General features: G+C 39.6%; 1 protein-coding gene across 2 annotated transcripts in view; it reads left to right on the top strand.

Annotated features, from left to right (window-relative positions):
- ctnna1 (catenin (cadherin-associated protein), alpha 1) overlaps window positions 1–18,469 on the top strand; it is an 82,572-nt gene that overhangs the window by 50,858 nt on the left and 13,245 nt on the right. For both annotated transcript variants that reach the window (XM_030395840.1, XM_030395841.1), the window contains exons 11-16: window positions 1,457–1,613; window positions 2,320–2,520; window positions 4,976–5,127; window positions 8,244–8,354; window positions 11,253–11,434; window positions 15,743–15,848. In XM_030395840.1, coding sequence (XP_030251700.1) covers window positions 1,457–1,613; window positions 2,320–2,520; window positions 4,976–5,127; window positions 8,244–8,354; window positions 11,253–11,434; window positions 15,743–15,848 — 909 coding nt within the window. The remainder of the gene's footprint in view (window positions 1–1,456; window positions 1,614–2,319; window positions 2,521–4,975; window positions 5,128–8,243; window positions 8,355–11,252; window positions 11,435–15,742; window positions 15,849–18,469) is intronic.

Below are 18,469 nucleotides of genomic sequence, written 5' to 3'. Positions count from 1 at the left end.
CTCATTGATTGTGCAGTGCTTTGAGCTGATGCCACATTGTCTTTTACTACTAGCACCAGGAGTTGCCAATATAAAATGTAGTAGCTTCAGTAATTTCAGTCCGTTATTAAAATTGTAGCGCTAATGTTTATTTATTTTTTAAATGGTGACTTAATTTACATGCAAGAATTCAATAAGCAGATAGGACAGTATTCAGTTTTTGCAGTAGTCACCGCAATTGGGTTATCAAATTAATGCCAAAGTCAAAGCTAGCGTAATGCATACATTGTACATAGCTTATTTGTCAGTCTTTTAAATAAGCGTGGTAAGTCTCATTTCCTAAAGTGTTATAATTCTTTATTTGTGCTAGAAAGATGGGGGTAGAAAATGAACTGGATGCAGCACTGTGTGTGGGTGTTGTCTTTCCTCCTCCAGTGTATTCATTTTAACTACAATGAAATTAAATCAAATGTGGAAAATAGCCCAATAACACAAACATGCCACACAAGCATAGACATGAAAACAAACATAATAGCTAGTTGGCTTTGCCAGTGCAGTGACAAGGACATGATTCCAATCTGGTTTCTCACCTGCTAGCACTGTTTTTGTTGTTTGGTGACATATACAAACATGCCAAACATAATGCTACCTGGAATTAAATTCCTGGACTCTGCTGGTGAGGTGTACCCCTGTGTAACCTGACAGTTTGACTTTCTCTGTAGGCCATCTAAATGAACAAAAATTTAAACGTACTAAAAAAATCCAGCTTGAAATAAGTCAGAGTGCTCTATTTCATCAAAAAACAGTGAATAAAAACAAATGGAACACAAGGCAAAAGTGAAGAAAGAAAGTGCAGGTAAAAGACAGCAACCATATTCTGAATGTGGTCGTTGGCAGTAACACAATTTTGTGTGTGTGTTTAGTATATTGATTAACATTCTGTACCCTCACCTCACCTCTGCTGAACACCATTGGTTCTATAATAGCACATCCTCCACTTGTACCTCCAAAACCTCCTTTCACGGGTTCAAAATCCTGCACCTACAGATTTAACAGTTTAGATACATCGTTTATCACATCAAAATTGCTGAAAGGTTGTCCACTATTGAGCCCATCTTTTCATCCCTTACCCTTCTAACTACCAGCCCCTCATCTGTACCTCTGAGCCTTGCCAGCTCTTTCCACTTTGCTGCCACTGCTGCTCCTTTTAATCTCATCTAATGATTCACATTCAACCCAAGATTTGATATCCACAGATGTTTCTTCCCCAAAAACAAGCAGCTATTAGTTTTTATTTCATTCAATCCTTCAAAACACTCCATGTCTATAATCACTCCCAGGAATGAATTGGCTTTATGCGGCAGTCGCAACATTGGGGTGGGAGAGTGGGGGACTTCGCACAATCAACCTATGCTAATGTTGTGGCTGAGGGCTATGCTGTAATGGAGCTTTAATGGCTGTAATTGGGTGATTACAGGTGATTAATGCAGCGTTAGCCCTTGCTGCCAAGCCCAACAGTAAGGTGGCCCAGGACAATATGGATTTGTTCAAGGAGCAGTGGGAGAAGCAGGTCCGCGTCCTCACTGATGCTGTTGACGACATAACATCCATTGATGACTTCCTTTGTGTGTCTGGTGAGTGTTAATCATGTGCATGTAATAGTAATGCAGGAGCAAAAAATGCCAATGACACTGGTGGAATGATCACAGATGAATTGTGATTTTAACATATGTGAATACAGACAGCGTGCTATTCATTAGTAGACAGTGTTTTTTGTCAGTATTAAGACAGATTTACTCAAAGCCCTTTAGACCATTCCTAAGAGGAGGTAAAACAGCTGTAAAGGATCTGTGGCATTAGTCTTTCCTGATCAGGGCCATACATACCAAGGCTGATTGGGCTCTACAGAAAAACTACTGAAGCGTCAGCAGCACTACGTCTGAATTGACATCCTGTCACGTGTGTTAAAGCACACAAATGGTTTGTCAGCCATACGCTTAAAGAGTTCTCATTAAGCATTAAGCAGAGTGACTTCTCTCACCTCCAGCCAAGGACGGACTGTAATTTACACAGTGGACATTTGCATTTTACAGGCTCCACATTAATAAGCAGTCTGAGAATTTGTCTTCACCCCTCCCCATCCTATATTTGAGGTTCCCAGTGGCCCTGTATTATTATTATTACACATATAATGCCCCATCTTTAATGAAAGCATGTCTTGGTTGAAAAACCTTAAAGTAGCGTTTTAAGTTTGACTTCCAAACGTCCAGACAAGCTGATGGTGTGTTTGAGAAATAAGAAGTATACACTGCTAACTGCATCACTGTTTTACCTCGCCAGAGAACCACATCCTGGAGGATGTGAATAAGTGTGTCATCGCTCTTCAGGAGAAAGATGTTGACGGTTTGGATCGTACTGCTGGGGCAATTCGAGGCCGTGCTGCCAGAGTCGTCCATGTGGTCACTTCTGAAATGGACAATTATGAACCTGGAGTCTACACAGAGAAGGTCTTGGAGGCCACCAAGCTCCTCACAAACACAGGTAACACTAAAACACATTTACATGTAATTACCCAATTAATTGTTTGTATTTCTGCCGCTAGACTACATTTACATGCACTTAAGTACCAGTATTCAAATAATTACAGTGTGCATAACTCAGACTTGCGTTTATGTAACTGCATGACATGAAAAGTCAACGGGTTTAGTAAGGAAGAGGGTAAAACATCGACCTGTTGTCTTATTTCCTCAGAGGAGTCAGTAAGGTGTACATGGTGAACATCCTTCCTTAGTTTCTTGGCTAATTGTTGTTCATAATGAATCCAGTTTTAGATCATTCTAACCCATCAATCTTTGTGTGGATGTGATACTGTCCACCTTATTTCTGATAAAATGTTTTGTATGATACCTGGGTATTTGTCAGAAGTCTGCTCTTTAAGAGCTTTTTGAAAGTCTTTACTGAAGATGCTTTCTCAAGTTTTAATGTTATTGGCACTTAAAAAAGCAACAAAAAAAATCAGGCACACCTAGAACTGGCTTAGAAAATGTTTTTTTTCTGCAGCAGCTCAAACTCCTCTAGCAGTTCTAATCTGCACACAGATGTTAAGAAGTCGTGACTATTTCTACCCCAGAAGTTGTTTTTGGCTATATGCTCTGCTGGGTCATTATCAGGCAGCATTAGCAAACTGTGTTAGCTTCTATCACTAGCAAGCTATAACAAGATGGCAGAACAATTTGTCTGTTGTGGGATATGAAGACTGCTTGGCCCTCATGAGGGTGGACCCATTTAAAGTCAAGAAATGCAGGCTGTAGTTTAAGCAGGATTTGTAGCTGAGAGAGTTGGTGAGCTCTGGGGATTATTTGTCAAATTATCTCATGTCTTCTCGTCAGTAAAATGATCGGTTTCCTGTTAAAACTCAACAGTCGCTCTTAAATTGTAGAATTTCTGTTTTGACATGCATTGTCATCTGTGTAGCTTAGAAGTAGTTCATAGAACCATGTAATGAGAGTTTGGATTTTATCAGTCATTTTAAAGTTTTAAATACTGTCTGACTGAAAGTGTCTCTCATTTGTTATTAATTTAAAGATAAATCATAACTGTGAATTGTATGTAAATGTTGTTTGTATTGTGTTCATTAAAAATCCAGCAAAAAGCTAATTACTTTAAAGAATCCAAAGTATGACTATATTTCACAATGCACTCTCAGAAAAAATGGTAGTCTTTGTTCTAATTAGATAGCTGAGTGATTATGAAATTCTGAATGGATGCAGTGAAAAACTGAAAAAACAGTGAAAAAAGACTCGACATGAGTATCTTTTGACAAATGATATGCATGTCTGCCCTCTGTATATTGTGATATGCTTGATAATAGGATTGTGCTGCTGAGAAAGAAGATGTGAAAAAAGAAGTGGGTGCCACCAGTAGAGTTCATTAGCTGTACATTAGACAGGAATGACAATGCATTGTTGCCGCTTTTTGTCTTTGTAATGTGAAATGACTTGAAAGACTCATAAGTAATAGGTTGCGGGAAGTGATAGCTGTGACTGTAACAATCACAACACTACTCGATTTTCAGTTTTCTTTTGAAAACGTCATTTTCATACAGAAGCCTGCAGGTTATAAATTGTCTGTAAGCACAAAACCAAATCCTTTTTCCTTCTTGCTCCTACTGCTCTCTGCCTCTACATCTGCATCCTGACATCTATGCCTCTTTGATGCAGGCCTCGCTGAATCTTAAAAACTGAATTTGAAATATCACTAATGCAGATGTGCTGGAGAGCCCTCTGGAGCTATTATTATATCGTCAGTGGGGCACAATACATGCCCGCTGGGACAGCTTTGTGAAACCTTCTATTGGAAAACTCTGTTATGCCAAATGTGGAATCTATTCCCTTCAGCATTTTGTTCCCTATTTCTCATGCAACCATAGAAGACAGTGCAGTAAGTAAGTAAGTAAACCAACAGAGCAAAATTCCATCTGTCAAAGTTGAATGTAATGACTACACTTTTTAATTAATCGTTCAGAGGTGACGATTTTCAGAGAACACAATCAGGCCTTAGAAGTATCTTTGAAGGGATCGTTTATAATTTTCTCAAATATAATTTCCTCAGTAGACAGCCTGTGCTGGTGCTTAATGTCAAGTGGCTTTTGATAGACTGCAATCACAGGAGGAACGTCACAGGTGTTGAATGGTAAGGAAGCTGGACCAATGCTCACTTCCCTGAGTGCTAATATTCCCACAAGCCCATTATCTGTGTTGGTTTTGTGTTGGAAGTGGTGGCTGGACAGTTGGTTTCTGCAGCATGTAGTTCTGTCTCATTAAAATATTCATGATATATGTAACACAGACTTAAGGTATGTTTGTTGTCTAGTCTTTATCATGTGCTTACTTTTATACACCTTCCCTCTCTTTGTGTTTTTTGAGCGTGAATCTTGATCAATATTGTTTTTCTCTTTTTCCTTTCTTCCCCCCACCCTTCATCTCACCTTCCTCAGTCATGCCACGGTTCACAGAACAAGTAGAATCTGCAGTGGAGGCTCTGAGTGCAAATCCCACACTACCTGTGGATGAGAATGAGTTCATTGATGCATCCCGTCTGGTATATGATGGCATCCGTGACATCCGCAAGGCTGTCCTCATGATCAGAGTAAGTCATGCTTTTTTTGTCAACCTCTGCAACATTGCAGTTGATTTTCACCCCATCATGAGCTTAAAAAAGACTAAGTTGCATTTTCTACCCTTCCGCTGGAGAGCATTGACAGAGTTGAAATACAGGTAAATAAATACTTTTCACTCAGGATATTTTGCTCATATAGCAAGATTTGCCCTTGACCACATTAAAAAGCCCTCACAAGCCCTGTGTAAAGGTAGAAAAAAAAATGTGCATGGACAACATTAATTTGATGTGATTTAATAAAAAAAAAGATTTCAACAGACATCATCCAATCAACAACATAGTAGTGAGAAGCCCTGGTTATTGTAGTGTAATGTAATTGTAGATATATGGCCATTGGTCTGTGCACCAGATGCTGTTTTTAATATTATGTGAGAAAGTGTATATGCGTGCAGCCCTAGAAGCCAATGATTAACTTGTCTCATGCAAGAGTAGACCTAATTGACCAGACTTGCAATCTTGTGTAACAGCAGCCTTGGTTGTCTGCGGGTTAATGGCCTTTTGCTTGAGTAGAACTATAACTGAGACAGATGGTAGTTGGGTACCTAATTGACTGACAATGTGCCGACAACAAAACCCACCTCAGCTGTAAAGAGAAATGGATCGTTCTTAAGGCTTTATATATATATATATATATATATATATATATATATATATATATATATATATATATATATATATATATATATAGATATATATATATATATATATATATATATATATATATATATATATATATATATATATATATATATTTCAATGTATATATATATATATATATATATATATATATATATATATATATATATATATATATATATACACACACACACTACCTGGCTGCAGGATGTGTGTAGGTATGCATGTGTGTTTAAAAATAACAGAGGATAAATGAGCAATCTTGCTTACTTATAATGAATCCACCAGATTAATTCTGCCATTCTTAACTGTGAGCAGGAGATAGTGCTGAGAATCAACTCCAACTGCACCCATTATCTTAAAGTGGAATAATGCAGGTCCCTTAAGGTTTGCCAGGATTTCTTGATCAGTTGTGTGATGTAATCATCACACGTTTTGCAGTGATTTTCTGCAGGAGATGGCTGCTTAGCTGGTGAGTTATGGAATTTCAAACAGCATCTTTACAAAAGTCTCTTTACTTAATGTTAATTGTTGTTTGTAATGGATTAGGCAAGTGTATCAGAAATGTCGATTTCTATCTAGAAGGGCCGTCTCTGCTTGCAGTTCACATGTTAAACTATGGTTTCAGAGAAATATGAAATATTGCAGATCAACTGAGTTGAGCACTATGAGATAACTTCTTGAGGACATGTCCAGACACAAACAGACATAGGCGCTTGCATACCATTCTATAAACCCTCACACGCACGCGTTGCACAGTGGCCTACTCTTAAATCAGAACAGACAAGTGTGTGGTTGGGGCTACTTAAGATGGACAAGTCTTTAACCTCTGTAAGTGGTGCACAGGTCGCCTATGCTGGACGTCCCTTGGATATTTGACAGGCGGACAGAGCCCTCTCCCCCACCTACAGCGACATCAGAGAATATGCCTCCCAGACATCAAACTGTCTCGAAGTCAGGGAGCTGCTGACAGCGAGATACAGGGGGCAGCTGTCGTTACCTTATGATTTGTGCTGTGCGCAACTGCCCAAGGTGATTTTGCTGGCTCTGTCCTTTTTAAAAGAAAAAAAATCTACTCTCCTCACAGAGGGTATGAGCCAAAAAAAAAAGAATAACAGTTGTACTGTTGCACTGCCCTTCCATATCTACAGTAGCAGACAGAAATATTAGATAAGACTGAGGCCTATTTTCTAGCATTGTCACGATAATGTAATTTCAGCTCTGTCCCTGTCTTCGGTTACCATCTCGTCACATGTGCCATATAGAGGTGACACAGGTGGAACTGGATATTCTAGCTTTCAGACATGCAGTGTGGATGCTGGACATTACAAAATTAAATATTAATTGACATATTTTGCCTCAGCATGGAGAATGATTTTAAAAAAATCATTGCTGTGACAACATTATTAACTCGACAAACATTTTTTAATTTAACAGCAGGCAGTTGTCACTCTACAGTAGTGTGTCCCATTGGGTGCTCATCATGAGTTTTCATTTCTGAGCCTCCCACATTCACAGGTTATCTGTTGCACAGGCCACAGCAGGTGATAGCTCTGCCCCACTGAACAGCATTGTCTGGGTTGAAAGGGATACAGCTTTGTATCTGAAACAGTACCCCTATTCCCTCGAGAACAAGAGCATCTCTACATTCCATAAAGCAGTGTGAGGTTGTTCAGAGACCTTCAGCTATTTTTAGATGTGAGGGCTCCAAATCCATTACAGAAGGGAGGTATTGAGACAGCTGGATAAGCACAAGTAGTGGCATAGGTGTGATAATGCGCTTCTATCTGTCCACATTATCTTCCCTTTGCCCATATCACTACCAAATACATTTTTCTGTCAGTCAGTATTGTATTTTGCCTTAAGCATGACCTGTTGAGATAGATTCTTTTAAATATTAATATTTATGGAAGAATACTTGTAGCCTGTTTTGCATTAAGAGCTAGGGAAGAGGTGAAGGATCAGAGATGAAGTAGCAACACTCAGGAACAACACAACTCATGCCTCACCAGCCTGTCTGCGGATAGCAGCGACAGATGGGACTGAAGCGTTTTGCTCCCAATATGTTTCATACGAGCTTGTACCATCATTTTCTCTCTCAAAATGCACAGGCAGCACATTACACTTGATTTACAAATTCATTTAGAGTTTACAGTTTCTTATAGCATGCTATAGGGAAGAAGACATTTATCTGATGCTGTCCTTGCTGGCAGAGCCAAGGCATTTTTCATAGAAAGTAAGCAGGTTGGTTATTTAATAGTGCCCAAAAGGCTGTAGTATGCCAATATTATTTTATGTTCTCCACTTACGACTAAGAGCTTTTCTTACCCTTTTCTCCTTTTTCTACCCCTTTATCTTGTTTGCACTCCTATTCCTGTTCATTTGGCTATTTTAATGTATCCTCCTTTGCCTTTTCCTCACCCCTTTCCCTCTGTGTTGTCCCATTACAGACTCCAGAGGAGCTGGACGACTCTGACTTTGAGACAGAGGACTTTGATGTTCGCAGCAGGACCAGTGTGCAGACAGAGGATGACCAGCTTATTGCCGGCCAGAGTGCACGGGTGAGTTAACCATCATTATTCATTGTTTTAACAGACATTTTTAAGTTTGACCTTTGCCTTGTGAGACATGGGATATGTACGTATTGTATTGAAAGTATACACATTTATATTGTTTTCCATACAGGAGATTTCATTCAGTGGTGCCCCACAGTACAGAGGCGTACTTGAAGATAGTTAAATATTGACTGCGTAAGCTTTCGTTATATGCTTCGGTTATGAGGTTTGAATATTGTCATCCAACTGAATTAATTTCAGGAGAGATGTTTGACAATGCATACAAGGAAAAAAGTAATCACTTGCCTCATACAATAAAAAATATATTTGCAAATGCAACAAATTTAGAATAGCAGTTTGATATATAGATCACACGGCTGTGGTTCTACAAAATAGAGGAGTACATGTTGTACTTTATTAATTTGTAACAGTGCAGATTTATTTAACTGTGTGCTTGTGTTAATGTTGTTTGAGCCACTGTTGTTCTTTCAAACACTCCACCCCCATACTGTTAATTGGTTACGCACAATTGGCTTGGTGCCACCATAACAAATGTGACCCAAGTATTTGTGAAAAGTTTGTCCTCATAGAACTCCTGTTTACAACAAGTGCTCGTTTGTGGTGTTGAAAAAAGTGTTAACAATAATTCCGAAATTTGCATGTTAAATGAGTTTAAGACTCAACTGCATGCAGAGGTATTCTTCAGCTTTATTCCTCTAATGTACTGTTGATTTTTCCATGATGTAGTCCTTCCGCTGAGTAGCCATAAAAGAGTAAAAGCAATGAGTTCATCAGAAATGTTTAAAATTTCAGTTATTCAAAATATCAAGTCCTTGTCTGAACCAGTGAATTTGAGTTGATATTTTTAATGTTGAGGTTAGACTTTCCAATCTCTGCATAAGTTACCTGAAATTACTCTTAGCAGATAATGTGTCTGCTATTGTTTGCCCTCTTCTCCTTAGAAGAGGTGAAGTAAAGTATAAATCCAAGCTCTTGTGCGCTGGATTGCAGCTCTTTCTGTCCTTTTGTCTGAAGTGCTATACTATAGTCAACTTGACAGGGCAGTATTCTAGTTTCTTTCTGAGTATCTGTCCCTTTACTAAACAGTTTTTTCGTCATTTTAAGATCACACTTAATTATAACTTTAGAGGCTAACTGCAGGGATGATTTAAAGAATATAGAATTAAAAGTTATCTCAAAAATCCCTTATAGCAGAATGACCCAACAGTAGATTTCTTTGCTGTTGCATTTCTACTTCTTTTTTTTTGCGCTGCCCTGAACAGCTTTGTTCAAGCTTAGTTGACCGTAGAGAGCCAGTCCTGTTTACCAGTAATGGAAGGAACGATCTTGCGATGATATTCGATTTACTGCTCTTAAGTGTATGCCCACTTTGGCCTCAGAAGCTTATTCATTGAATGCGTGATAGAAATGGTGCTAAACACATTTGCACACGTTATTAAGTACTGCTAAACAAATGCCCTTATATTGATCCTCTTCAGTTGTCAGAGACATAAAGTTCAATACATGTATATTAATCAGATGATGTCAAATAATCTTACTTAGTGGCTGTGAACCCTGTATTGAACCCAGCCTTTGTCGTTAAAAAATACAGGCCCTACTTAACCTGTGCCAATCAGCAAAAAGTCCATCGTGAAATTGATTATTTATTAACAGAGAAGACATGGCAATTCACGTAACCAAACAAGTGACTGTCATAATAAATATACATCTGGTGGCCAATTTATTAGGTACACATTTAAAATCTAATACAATCCATTAAAACAGCTCAGCCATAAATTCTACCTTTACAAACATAATAATGTCCAAAAGGTATTCATTTAACTATATTCTTATTGTAGAGGTTATAGTTGGCGGTGGTGTTGATCTGGACTGCATTATGTTGGAAGGTAGGGCTGCACGAAAAATCGTTAAAAAGTCGCGATCTCAATTCACACATACACGCGATCTTATTTCTACACACAGCGATTCTGAAGCATTTTTAATCTCGAGCCGCATCACCGACAAATGCTCCTATTTTCCTCCCGGATTTTTGGAAGTCCCCACAAACGCAGCCCTCGTTGCAGCACCGCAGGCAACACCACAAATCTCTACAATCACCTTAAATGTCTGACCGTTCATTTTATAGCGCCTATGTCAAAAGCCGGTGCTTCACAGACAGCTTTTTTCTCTGAAAACCATACCAGGCGTTGCCCTGGCCAGGGATTAAAGGATGCCCTCTCATCTTGGAATCAAATTTTTTTTTTTTTTTTACTTTTTTGAAAATCATTTCTCTTCCAATGATAGAACTACTACTATGCTACTATTTTTTGTTTTGTTTTGTTAAAGTTCATCAGTGCAATAAACATTTATTGAAAAAAATCGTGCCAGAGAATCGTGATCTCAATTCTAAGCAAAAAAACCTTGATTCACATTTTTTCCAGAATCGTGCAGCCCTATTGGAAGGTATACATTTTTCCCAGCTCATTTTAAAAAACAAACTAAACAACAAACATTGAATTCACACCACTAGTAAAGTTTGACCAAAAACATAATGAATGAGGTTTTGTTAATAAAACAATTGTTTGCACAGCACCGGATTGCATTATATTGTATGGGGCACCGAACATAGTGGCCTGGAAGTATAGTTATTACATCAAAGGGTCTATGAAAGAAGTAAATCTAGGAACGGAGTAGTGTAGTGCACCAAACTACCACACTGTTTTTTTTCTGCTTTGATATCTCACAGCACCATGCTATTGGCTGGCAACAAAACTTGTGTGCATCCATGGAAACCATAGGGGATCATGTCAAACGAAATACCCTGGAGACAGAAATGGCCTACGTGACAGTATGTTGAGGTCTTGTGTGCTAACCCTCTACGCTCTCCCATAATTCCTCCTTCAGGCTATCATGGCCCAGTTGCCCCAGGAGCAGAAGGCGAAGATTGCAGAACAGGTGGCTAGCTTCCAGGAAGAGAAGAGCAAGCTGGACGCAGAGGTCTCCAAGTGGGATGACAGCGGCAATGACATCATTGTGTTGGCAAAGCAGATGTGCATGATCATGATGGAGATGACAGACTTCACCAGGTGAGTTTGGACTAACAGCTTGGCTCATACCCAGAGCCATTTTTCTTCCCGAGCAAATGATGGCCGTTTTGTTACTGTAAATATTTCTTTGGCCTCAGAAGACATCTCAATGAATGGTTTGTAGTGTGGCTGCACATTTAGTTGGTAGTCCCTGTTTTTGTCTTTGAATCTTTGAATCCTAGTGCTTTCTTCATTCACAGGACAGGTGTAACCATGTCATCTTACCGTCCTTGAACTAGTATTCCAACAGTAATTCAACGAAAAGGCCTCCGAACAGAAGGCTTGTTTAAATTAAGCCAATACAATCAGCCAATAAGCCTACATTTGTCCACAACATTTGCCCATATCTGCACAGTGCTATGCACCCAATTTAACACTACTGTTCATGCATCAATGCTCTTCATTTTCCGTAAGCAGAGCTGTAGGTAGGATTTTCTTCTTGATTATTTTTCCATCCTCCCCTAATCTCAGTATGCACAACCATAAGCAGTGCATCAAATCTCCCGCTCTCTGGTACATTAATAAATCTCGGTGTGCACTGTAAATCTAAAATGGACAGTCTCACTCAGCAGAGCTGCTACAGGGTTGCAATATTCAACATTGTCAGTGGTTTGTTGAGACAATTAAGATGGCAGAAAAAAGGTTTGGAAAAATGGATGCAATCATGTTTGTATGGAGTAATAATCTGGTATGACGCATCTTTGCTGTAATGTGGCTTTAAAATATGAATCTACTAAAATATTAAGTCTGACAGTGGGTCTGAAAGTTTCTGTGGTTACGAGCAGAGTGCTTTCTGAAAACTTAAAAACATGTTTTATTCTTACTACATCAATAAGTATTGATTTCTGCAGAAAAGATTGTTGTTTGGCACATCTTGGCAGTGACACCCACTGCTTGAGAGAGATGAAAAATGCATTTAATATAACAAGTGATCTAAATGTTAAAGGATTGAAAACAGAGGTTTGAGACCTATTTGACACTCTTAATTTAATTGACAATCTTGCACAGACAACATTAATGTAAAGATTTTGAATATTGTAAAATATATTTTTTCCTAAATACAGATAAAAGAAAACAGGATAAGACAGTCATTATAACGAGAAGAATGTACATTTAAATTTTTTGAATATACCAGTAATGTTTCGATAGATGAGTAAAAAGAAGCTGACCTTTTATAAAGAACAATGACCTTAAAACCAATGCGCAGTACTTCTATTCTAGAGGTCTTGCAGACCGTTGCATACTGTGAAAGCTGACCACACAGACCATGTTTAGTACACTGTAGCTCCAGTACCACAGCACTTGAAGCCTTCGTAGTTATGCATCCCACCACCTTGTGCCTCTTGCTAAGCAGCAATAAAATAATAATAATAAAATACTTTATTTCCCCTGACAGCCATTTGGCAAGGGATATGATGTGGATAAACAAGATGTTTAGGTAACTTTATTCAGAAAAAACTTCAGTAATGAAGACTGTTTTTGTAAAGAAGTCTAAAAACCTTTTTATTTAAATGTGACCGGAGCTACTCTAGCCTCAGTGGCTAACCATGTGAGGATGCCTGCTGTATTTTATGTGTATGATAGGGTGCGTGAATGCATTACAGTGACTGCTGGGTGTGATAATTTCGACACTCTCTGATTATTGTTGGACAGCATTTGTAGCTCTGCGTGATCGTCTAGCTCACACAGTGTGCATGTGTTGGTGTGTGAGGAGACATGTGAGTAGCTTGCTTTCTTTGCGCCTGACTGTATTTGTAAAAAGGACATTTTGTGCCTGACTCTGAGTCACATCTGTAATGACAATGAAATGCTACCTCTCCATCTTCATCTTATGAATGGTTCAAAGATCCTGTCTCCTTGGCCAAAGAAGAACAATACATGAAAGCTGTAGCAGAGTTCAAAATGTTTACATAGCTAGTGAGCTGACACAGAACCCTGCAATTTGCTTCTTATTCACCGGAAGGACCGATTTAAAAAAAAGAATTGTTGTCTTATGCATCTCATCCACTGTACACACATGTAAATGGCATGTCAGTGATGCTGCATCCTTTTCAGATTGCTAACTATGTTTCTTTATTAGAGAGAGAGAGAGAGAGAGACAGAGAGAGACAGAGAGAGAGACAGAGAGAGAGTTCCTTGCATGCGGCAGTTAGCACATGCAAGGTCAGTAGCTAGCTAGCTCCCAAATTATTGCCCCCTCAACCTTGAGCTGGCACAAAGCCCTGCCAAGGTAGGATAATTGTAGTGGACCTCTCTCCTGACAAATCTGCAGAGAGTGAGAGAGGTTCTTGTTGACTCCTGCGTCGCTTATGGCAGTATGGCAGTATGGCAGCTCTCATGAATAAAGCATGTGTGGCTTGGAAACATGCAACATATTTTGGAGCCACCTATGTTAGAGCATGCTGTGGCTTACACCCATCTGGAGGCCCACAGCTGTCACCAGTCCATAGTCCCTCCTCATGTATAAATCTCATTTGGAAAATTTTACAACGATGTCTTTTTGTCAGGAGTCCTCTTGTCAGTTTCCGTGGCCTTTCTTATCATTACTTATCTACCTACCTAGCTAACAAAGTTTTTTAACACCTATTTGGCAGTATTTCATTTTTAAACCCAGTGCTAATGTAGAAACTGATAAAGTTAATGAAGGACTGATCCGCTGTCTAAAAATGCTGAAAGTGATGTCTGCTCTGGGGACGCATTTTTGCACATTTAAATGCTTTTAAAAGTGAAATGCTTTTAATGTGAAAGCTGCAGCTGTACAAAATTTTCGGTTTGCATTAGTAGTGAATTAACATAGCGCTCCATGGACGCTGGAGCACACAAAAAAGCCTGTGTCATGGATAATGCCGGTGTTGTCACAAGCCTAGTCAGTGGGAAAACTTCAACACCGTGGCAGTCCTACTAGGCCTATTGGGCTGGATATGTTGAGGAAATTTAGCAGCTGGCCCTTATTTCTTGGGGCTAAAGCAGGGGATCTTTTAAAAAAAGGAAATCAGTGGTTAAGGAGAGATCAGTGGTTGCTGTATTTATGCATTGTGATAGGATGTTTTTAATTGGGACATACTACAGTATTACAGTTGCAACGCTATAATAAACACTCCATGCCAGGCCTTTTTTCTCCCATGCATCACAATGCCTCCAGCGCTGTCTCCAGGGGTTTGCTTGTCCCCAGAGAGCTGCCAGTCTGTGCTCTGACGCGTGGTCTCTTCCACTAGGACCCTGACTTGCTTTACAGCAGAGCAGCATAGGGAGAGCAAAAGAGGGGAAGGGTTGGAGATAGGAGCAGAGGGAAGAGGAAGCGAGAGAACAGAACACAAAATTCCATCTGTTCTGGGTTGGATGGCTCATTTTTTAGCCTGGAGAGAGCAGCTTTGAATCCAATTTGTGCCTCTTGCCAACTGTGTCCCAGAGTCCCTTGTGGGGCCAGGGAAAAAAAAAACGCAAATGGCTGACAAGCTTACAGTGGGTCAGGTCAGCGCTGGTCCAACCCTTGTTGGGACAGGCTTAGTTTGGCTGAAGGAGGTTCAAGCATGGATCTTTACCATAAGGACAATGACCAAAGGCTTTTAATAAAACATCTCTCTACTTCCAGTTCTCTTTTATTCTTTGGCTCTCCTCACACCTGGATGAAAATGGCTGCACTAATGAAGAGATGCTGTGTACTATTTTTTTAGTGCAATCAGTATTTTTTTCCCCAACAGTTCAATTTGCTTCTTGGTCCTTGAAAAACCCCTTCAAAGCTGCTTAAATAAAAAGAGCCAAAGAGATTGAACTTAGAATTTCTGTTGTGATTGAAAGCATATGGCGCTGTTTATTGCTATCATATGATGGCCGAATTCCTGAGTATGATAGAGCTGCCATTTTCCTCAACGCATATTACCCGTATGTTTGTTTATCAGATGCCAAAACTACAGTGAAACATGAGTTTAACACCACATTTTGTAGATGGGGTTAATAGTGCTGCAAAAGAGTTTTACTATACAGTGTCACGGTCCCATTTTTTTATGCACAGCCCTGAGTGTGAAAAATGCCCCTCTACATTTAAGGGGTTACAAAACTTAGCCAGCTCTGACTGAACTATATGATACCAGTGTGTGTAAATAGGATCATCTATCCACCAGCATACACATGTATTTCTGTGATGTGTCCATGAATATTCCCCTGAAGTCACGCTTTCCAGTCCATACTTGCCTCTGACCAAAAACCAAACAAACAGCCACACCATGACTGAGATGCTGGTCCTGCATAGTGAACGAGGCTGCAGTAGATCAGAAACGGTGACTGATCATTCCACTGTTTTCTCCTCAGGGGGAAAGGGCCACTGAAGAATACATCTGATGTCATCAGTGCTGCCAAGAAAATTGCCGAAGCTGGATCAAGAATGGACAAGCTGGGCCGCACCATCGCTGACAATGTAAGTCATTAATGAAGCTCCATTCCAAAGGGTTTAGTGTTAGCTACAATGTGCCACATTGATGCTGTCTGCACTCAATGAATTAGCAACAAGTGCAGCTTGGAAAGTTACTCACTTGCCTGTGTAGGAATATTGAAGCACAAACTTTGTTACATGATGCTGTCTATTGTAGAGAGACAGATTTCAAACTCTTCTCCAGTTTCATATTAACTTCACCTACCTTTTGTGAAGTGGTTATGTAAGTGTGCGTAACTGCGGTGTTAGAAAACAAGAGCGCAAGTCGCTAATCCTACTCCTGCCAGAAAAATGATGTTTTATGTCATCATTGGGATGCTCACTACTTTACCATAGAAGTTCAACTTACTATCTACTAAGTCATGACCATTCAGTCTACAGTACAGAAGTTGACATTATGCAGCAGAGTGGAGTTCAGTGCACAACTTATTCTCAGCCCTTGTGTTTCTGAAGGAACTGGCATCTCTACGTGCTGCTGTACTCACACCGAGTTTAAAGAAACCCCAAAGCTTTTATAGTGATTGCATCTCGACATGCCTGCTTTTTGTTTTTAAATTTCCTTCACCACATTTGCATGTGAGCCACATTTAAAAGCTAAGAATAGAATAAAACTTTTGTTTTGGTATATTCCTTATTACTTGAAGCCACGTTGGCTTAAAAAAAACATTCATTACATGATTTAAATGTTCTTTTAAAATATGCTTTTTTTATTTTATTATTACGATAATTTTTTTCTCATTTGCACATTCGCTTTCAGCAAATCCAAGTAAAAGGCATGGCATGGTATTGCCTTTCAGATGTTAACAACCGCTATGCTTTGTGTTATTCATGAGACATTCCTAACCAGTCTTCACAATTTCTTTCTGGATCAAACACTCCCCCCTTCTCTCTCGTTTCTTCCATCTCACATTCCCCAATTCCTGATTCCATCATCTCTCCACATCTATCTCTTACTCAAGAGACTATGGTCCTTGACATAGGGGAAACATACATTTAATTATCCATGGCCTCATATTTCACTTCAATACTTGCACTGTACCACACCTCTGGGAGACACTGTACATGATTTATCCCCCAACTTATTCATGGCCATCTCTTGGGCAGAGACTTACTTCCTCTGTGACTGCAATATGTATACATTTTGTTGTTAAATCATGGAAGAGTTTAGTTTTGATGTCCACAACCAGACATGCTTGTCAGATTTAGGTCTTCTCTCGTAAAGACATTGCTTGCGTCTTTGGTTTAAACATAACAGCTGTGGGTTTCTTGTGCAACATGTGCTCAGGAAGGCACACTATGGTTTAAGAGGTTTGCTGTAAGATTTCCTTTCCATAAGATTGGAGGCATTTGGCAATCTCTCTTTTACTCTGGTTTTGTTGACATCTCAACTGACATGTTGGCAAAATATTGCAACAGCATAAAGCATCTTTGTTAAGTAATGAGATCATTCAGATTGAATGATTCATGGCTGACTACAAGACAATGATTTTAGTGCTAGGCATTGGTCATTAATGATTCGGTTTGAATCTGATTTGCACATTAAGTAAATATTTGTCTCTAAACAGTCTAGGTTTATGTACACAAGGCTGTAGTTAATAATTGATTTAAGGATTATTTAGTTTTATGTCTTAGCTTTTTCCTGCCAGTTGTTTGTGTAATGAGAAGATATGTGATACTGCTGCTGGGGCACTTGTGAAGCATATTCCACTTCTGCTGATACTGGAGAAAAAAAAATTGGCTCACATTCAAAGGGGATGTAAGAGGGATATCAAGTACCTTTGTCTCCATGGTGAACGATCAGGGGTTTCAATTATGCCAACACATACTGGAAACACCTGCATTTAGCTTTCAGCATAGATCTCTCCCTCATACTCTGACATAATGAGCTGCTGGCCTCCAAGAGCCCTGCACATCTGATATTTTATTTAAGGTGCCCTCAGATCCTTAATATTACAGGCCCACGTCTATCACAAAGTGAAAGTCTGATCTGTTCTGACCTAATTGCATCCGAATCATCTGAATAGGGAATAAGCCGTTCTGGAAAGTGACTTTTTTATGCCTCACTGCTGCTTTTGAAGATGCTTATTCACTTTAATGAAAACAGTGTTATCCCCCAAAGAAAACAGATGGGCAACTGTGCAGGTGTATGAGCGTGCGCGCGTGTGCGCGCGTGTGCATGTGTGTGTATGCCTATACAAACTCGGCTGATGACTGGCCTGCCTCTCTGGAAGCACATGTGCATGGATGTGTTAGATTTGGTTGACTGTTTTATTCTCCCATCTCCAGCCATTTGTAAGTACTTGTTTCTTTATCTTTTCTTCTTTGCATGTGTATGTTTGTATCTGTGTACACTTTTAGGGGATTTGGGGGTTTGAAGCACTCAACGTATGAATAAATGAAGAGCTTTGGCTGTTGGAACAGAAGTCTTTGCCAAGAGTGAGGACCCCTCCAGCCTCTGAACCCATCCAGCTGTCCCTTTTAGCCTTTCTCTCTCAGCAGAGACCAAAACACTAGCAGGCCAGGCGACACTCACCCGTAACACATCAGCCAGGGCTCCCAGGGATGGACAAGGGGTGGAAGGAAGGCAAATGATGGGAGAGATACAA

The sequence above is a fragment of the Sparus aurata genome, chromosome 18 (assembly GCF_900880675.1).
Source record: "Sparus aurata chromosome 18, fSpaAur1.1, whole genome shotgun sequence".
Lineage (NCBI taxonomy): Eukaryota > Metazoa > Chordata > Actinopteri > Spariformes > Sparidae > Sparus > Sparus aurata.
This window is presented reverse-complemented; position numbering and strand designations above follow the sequence as displayed.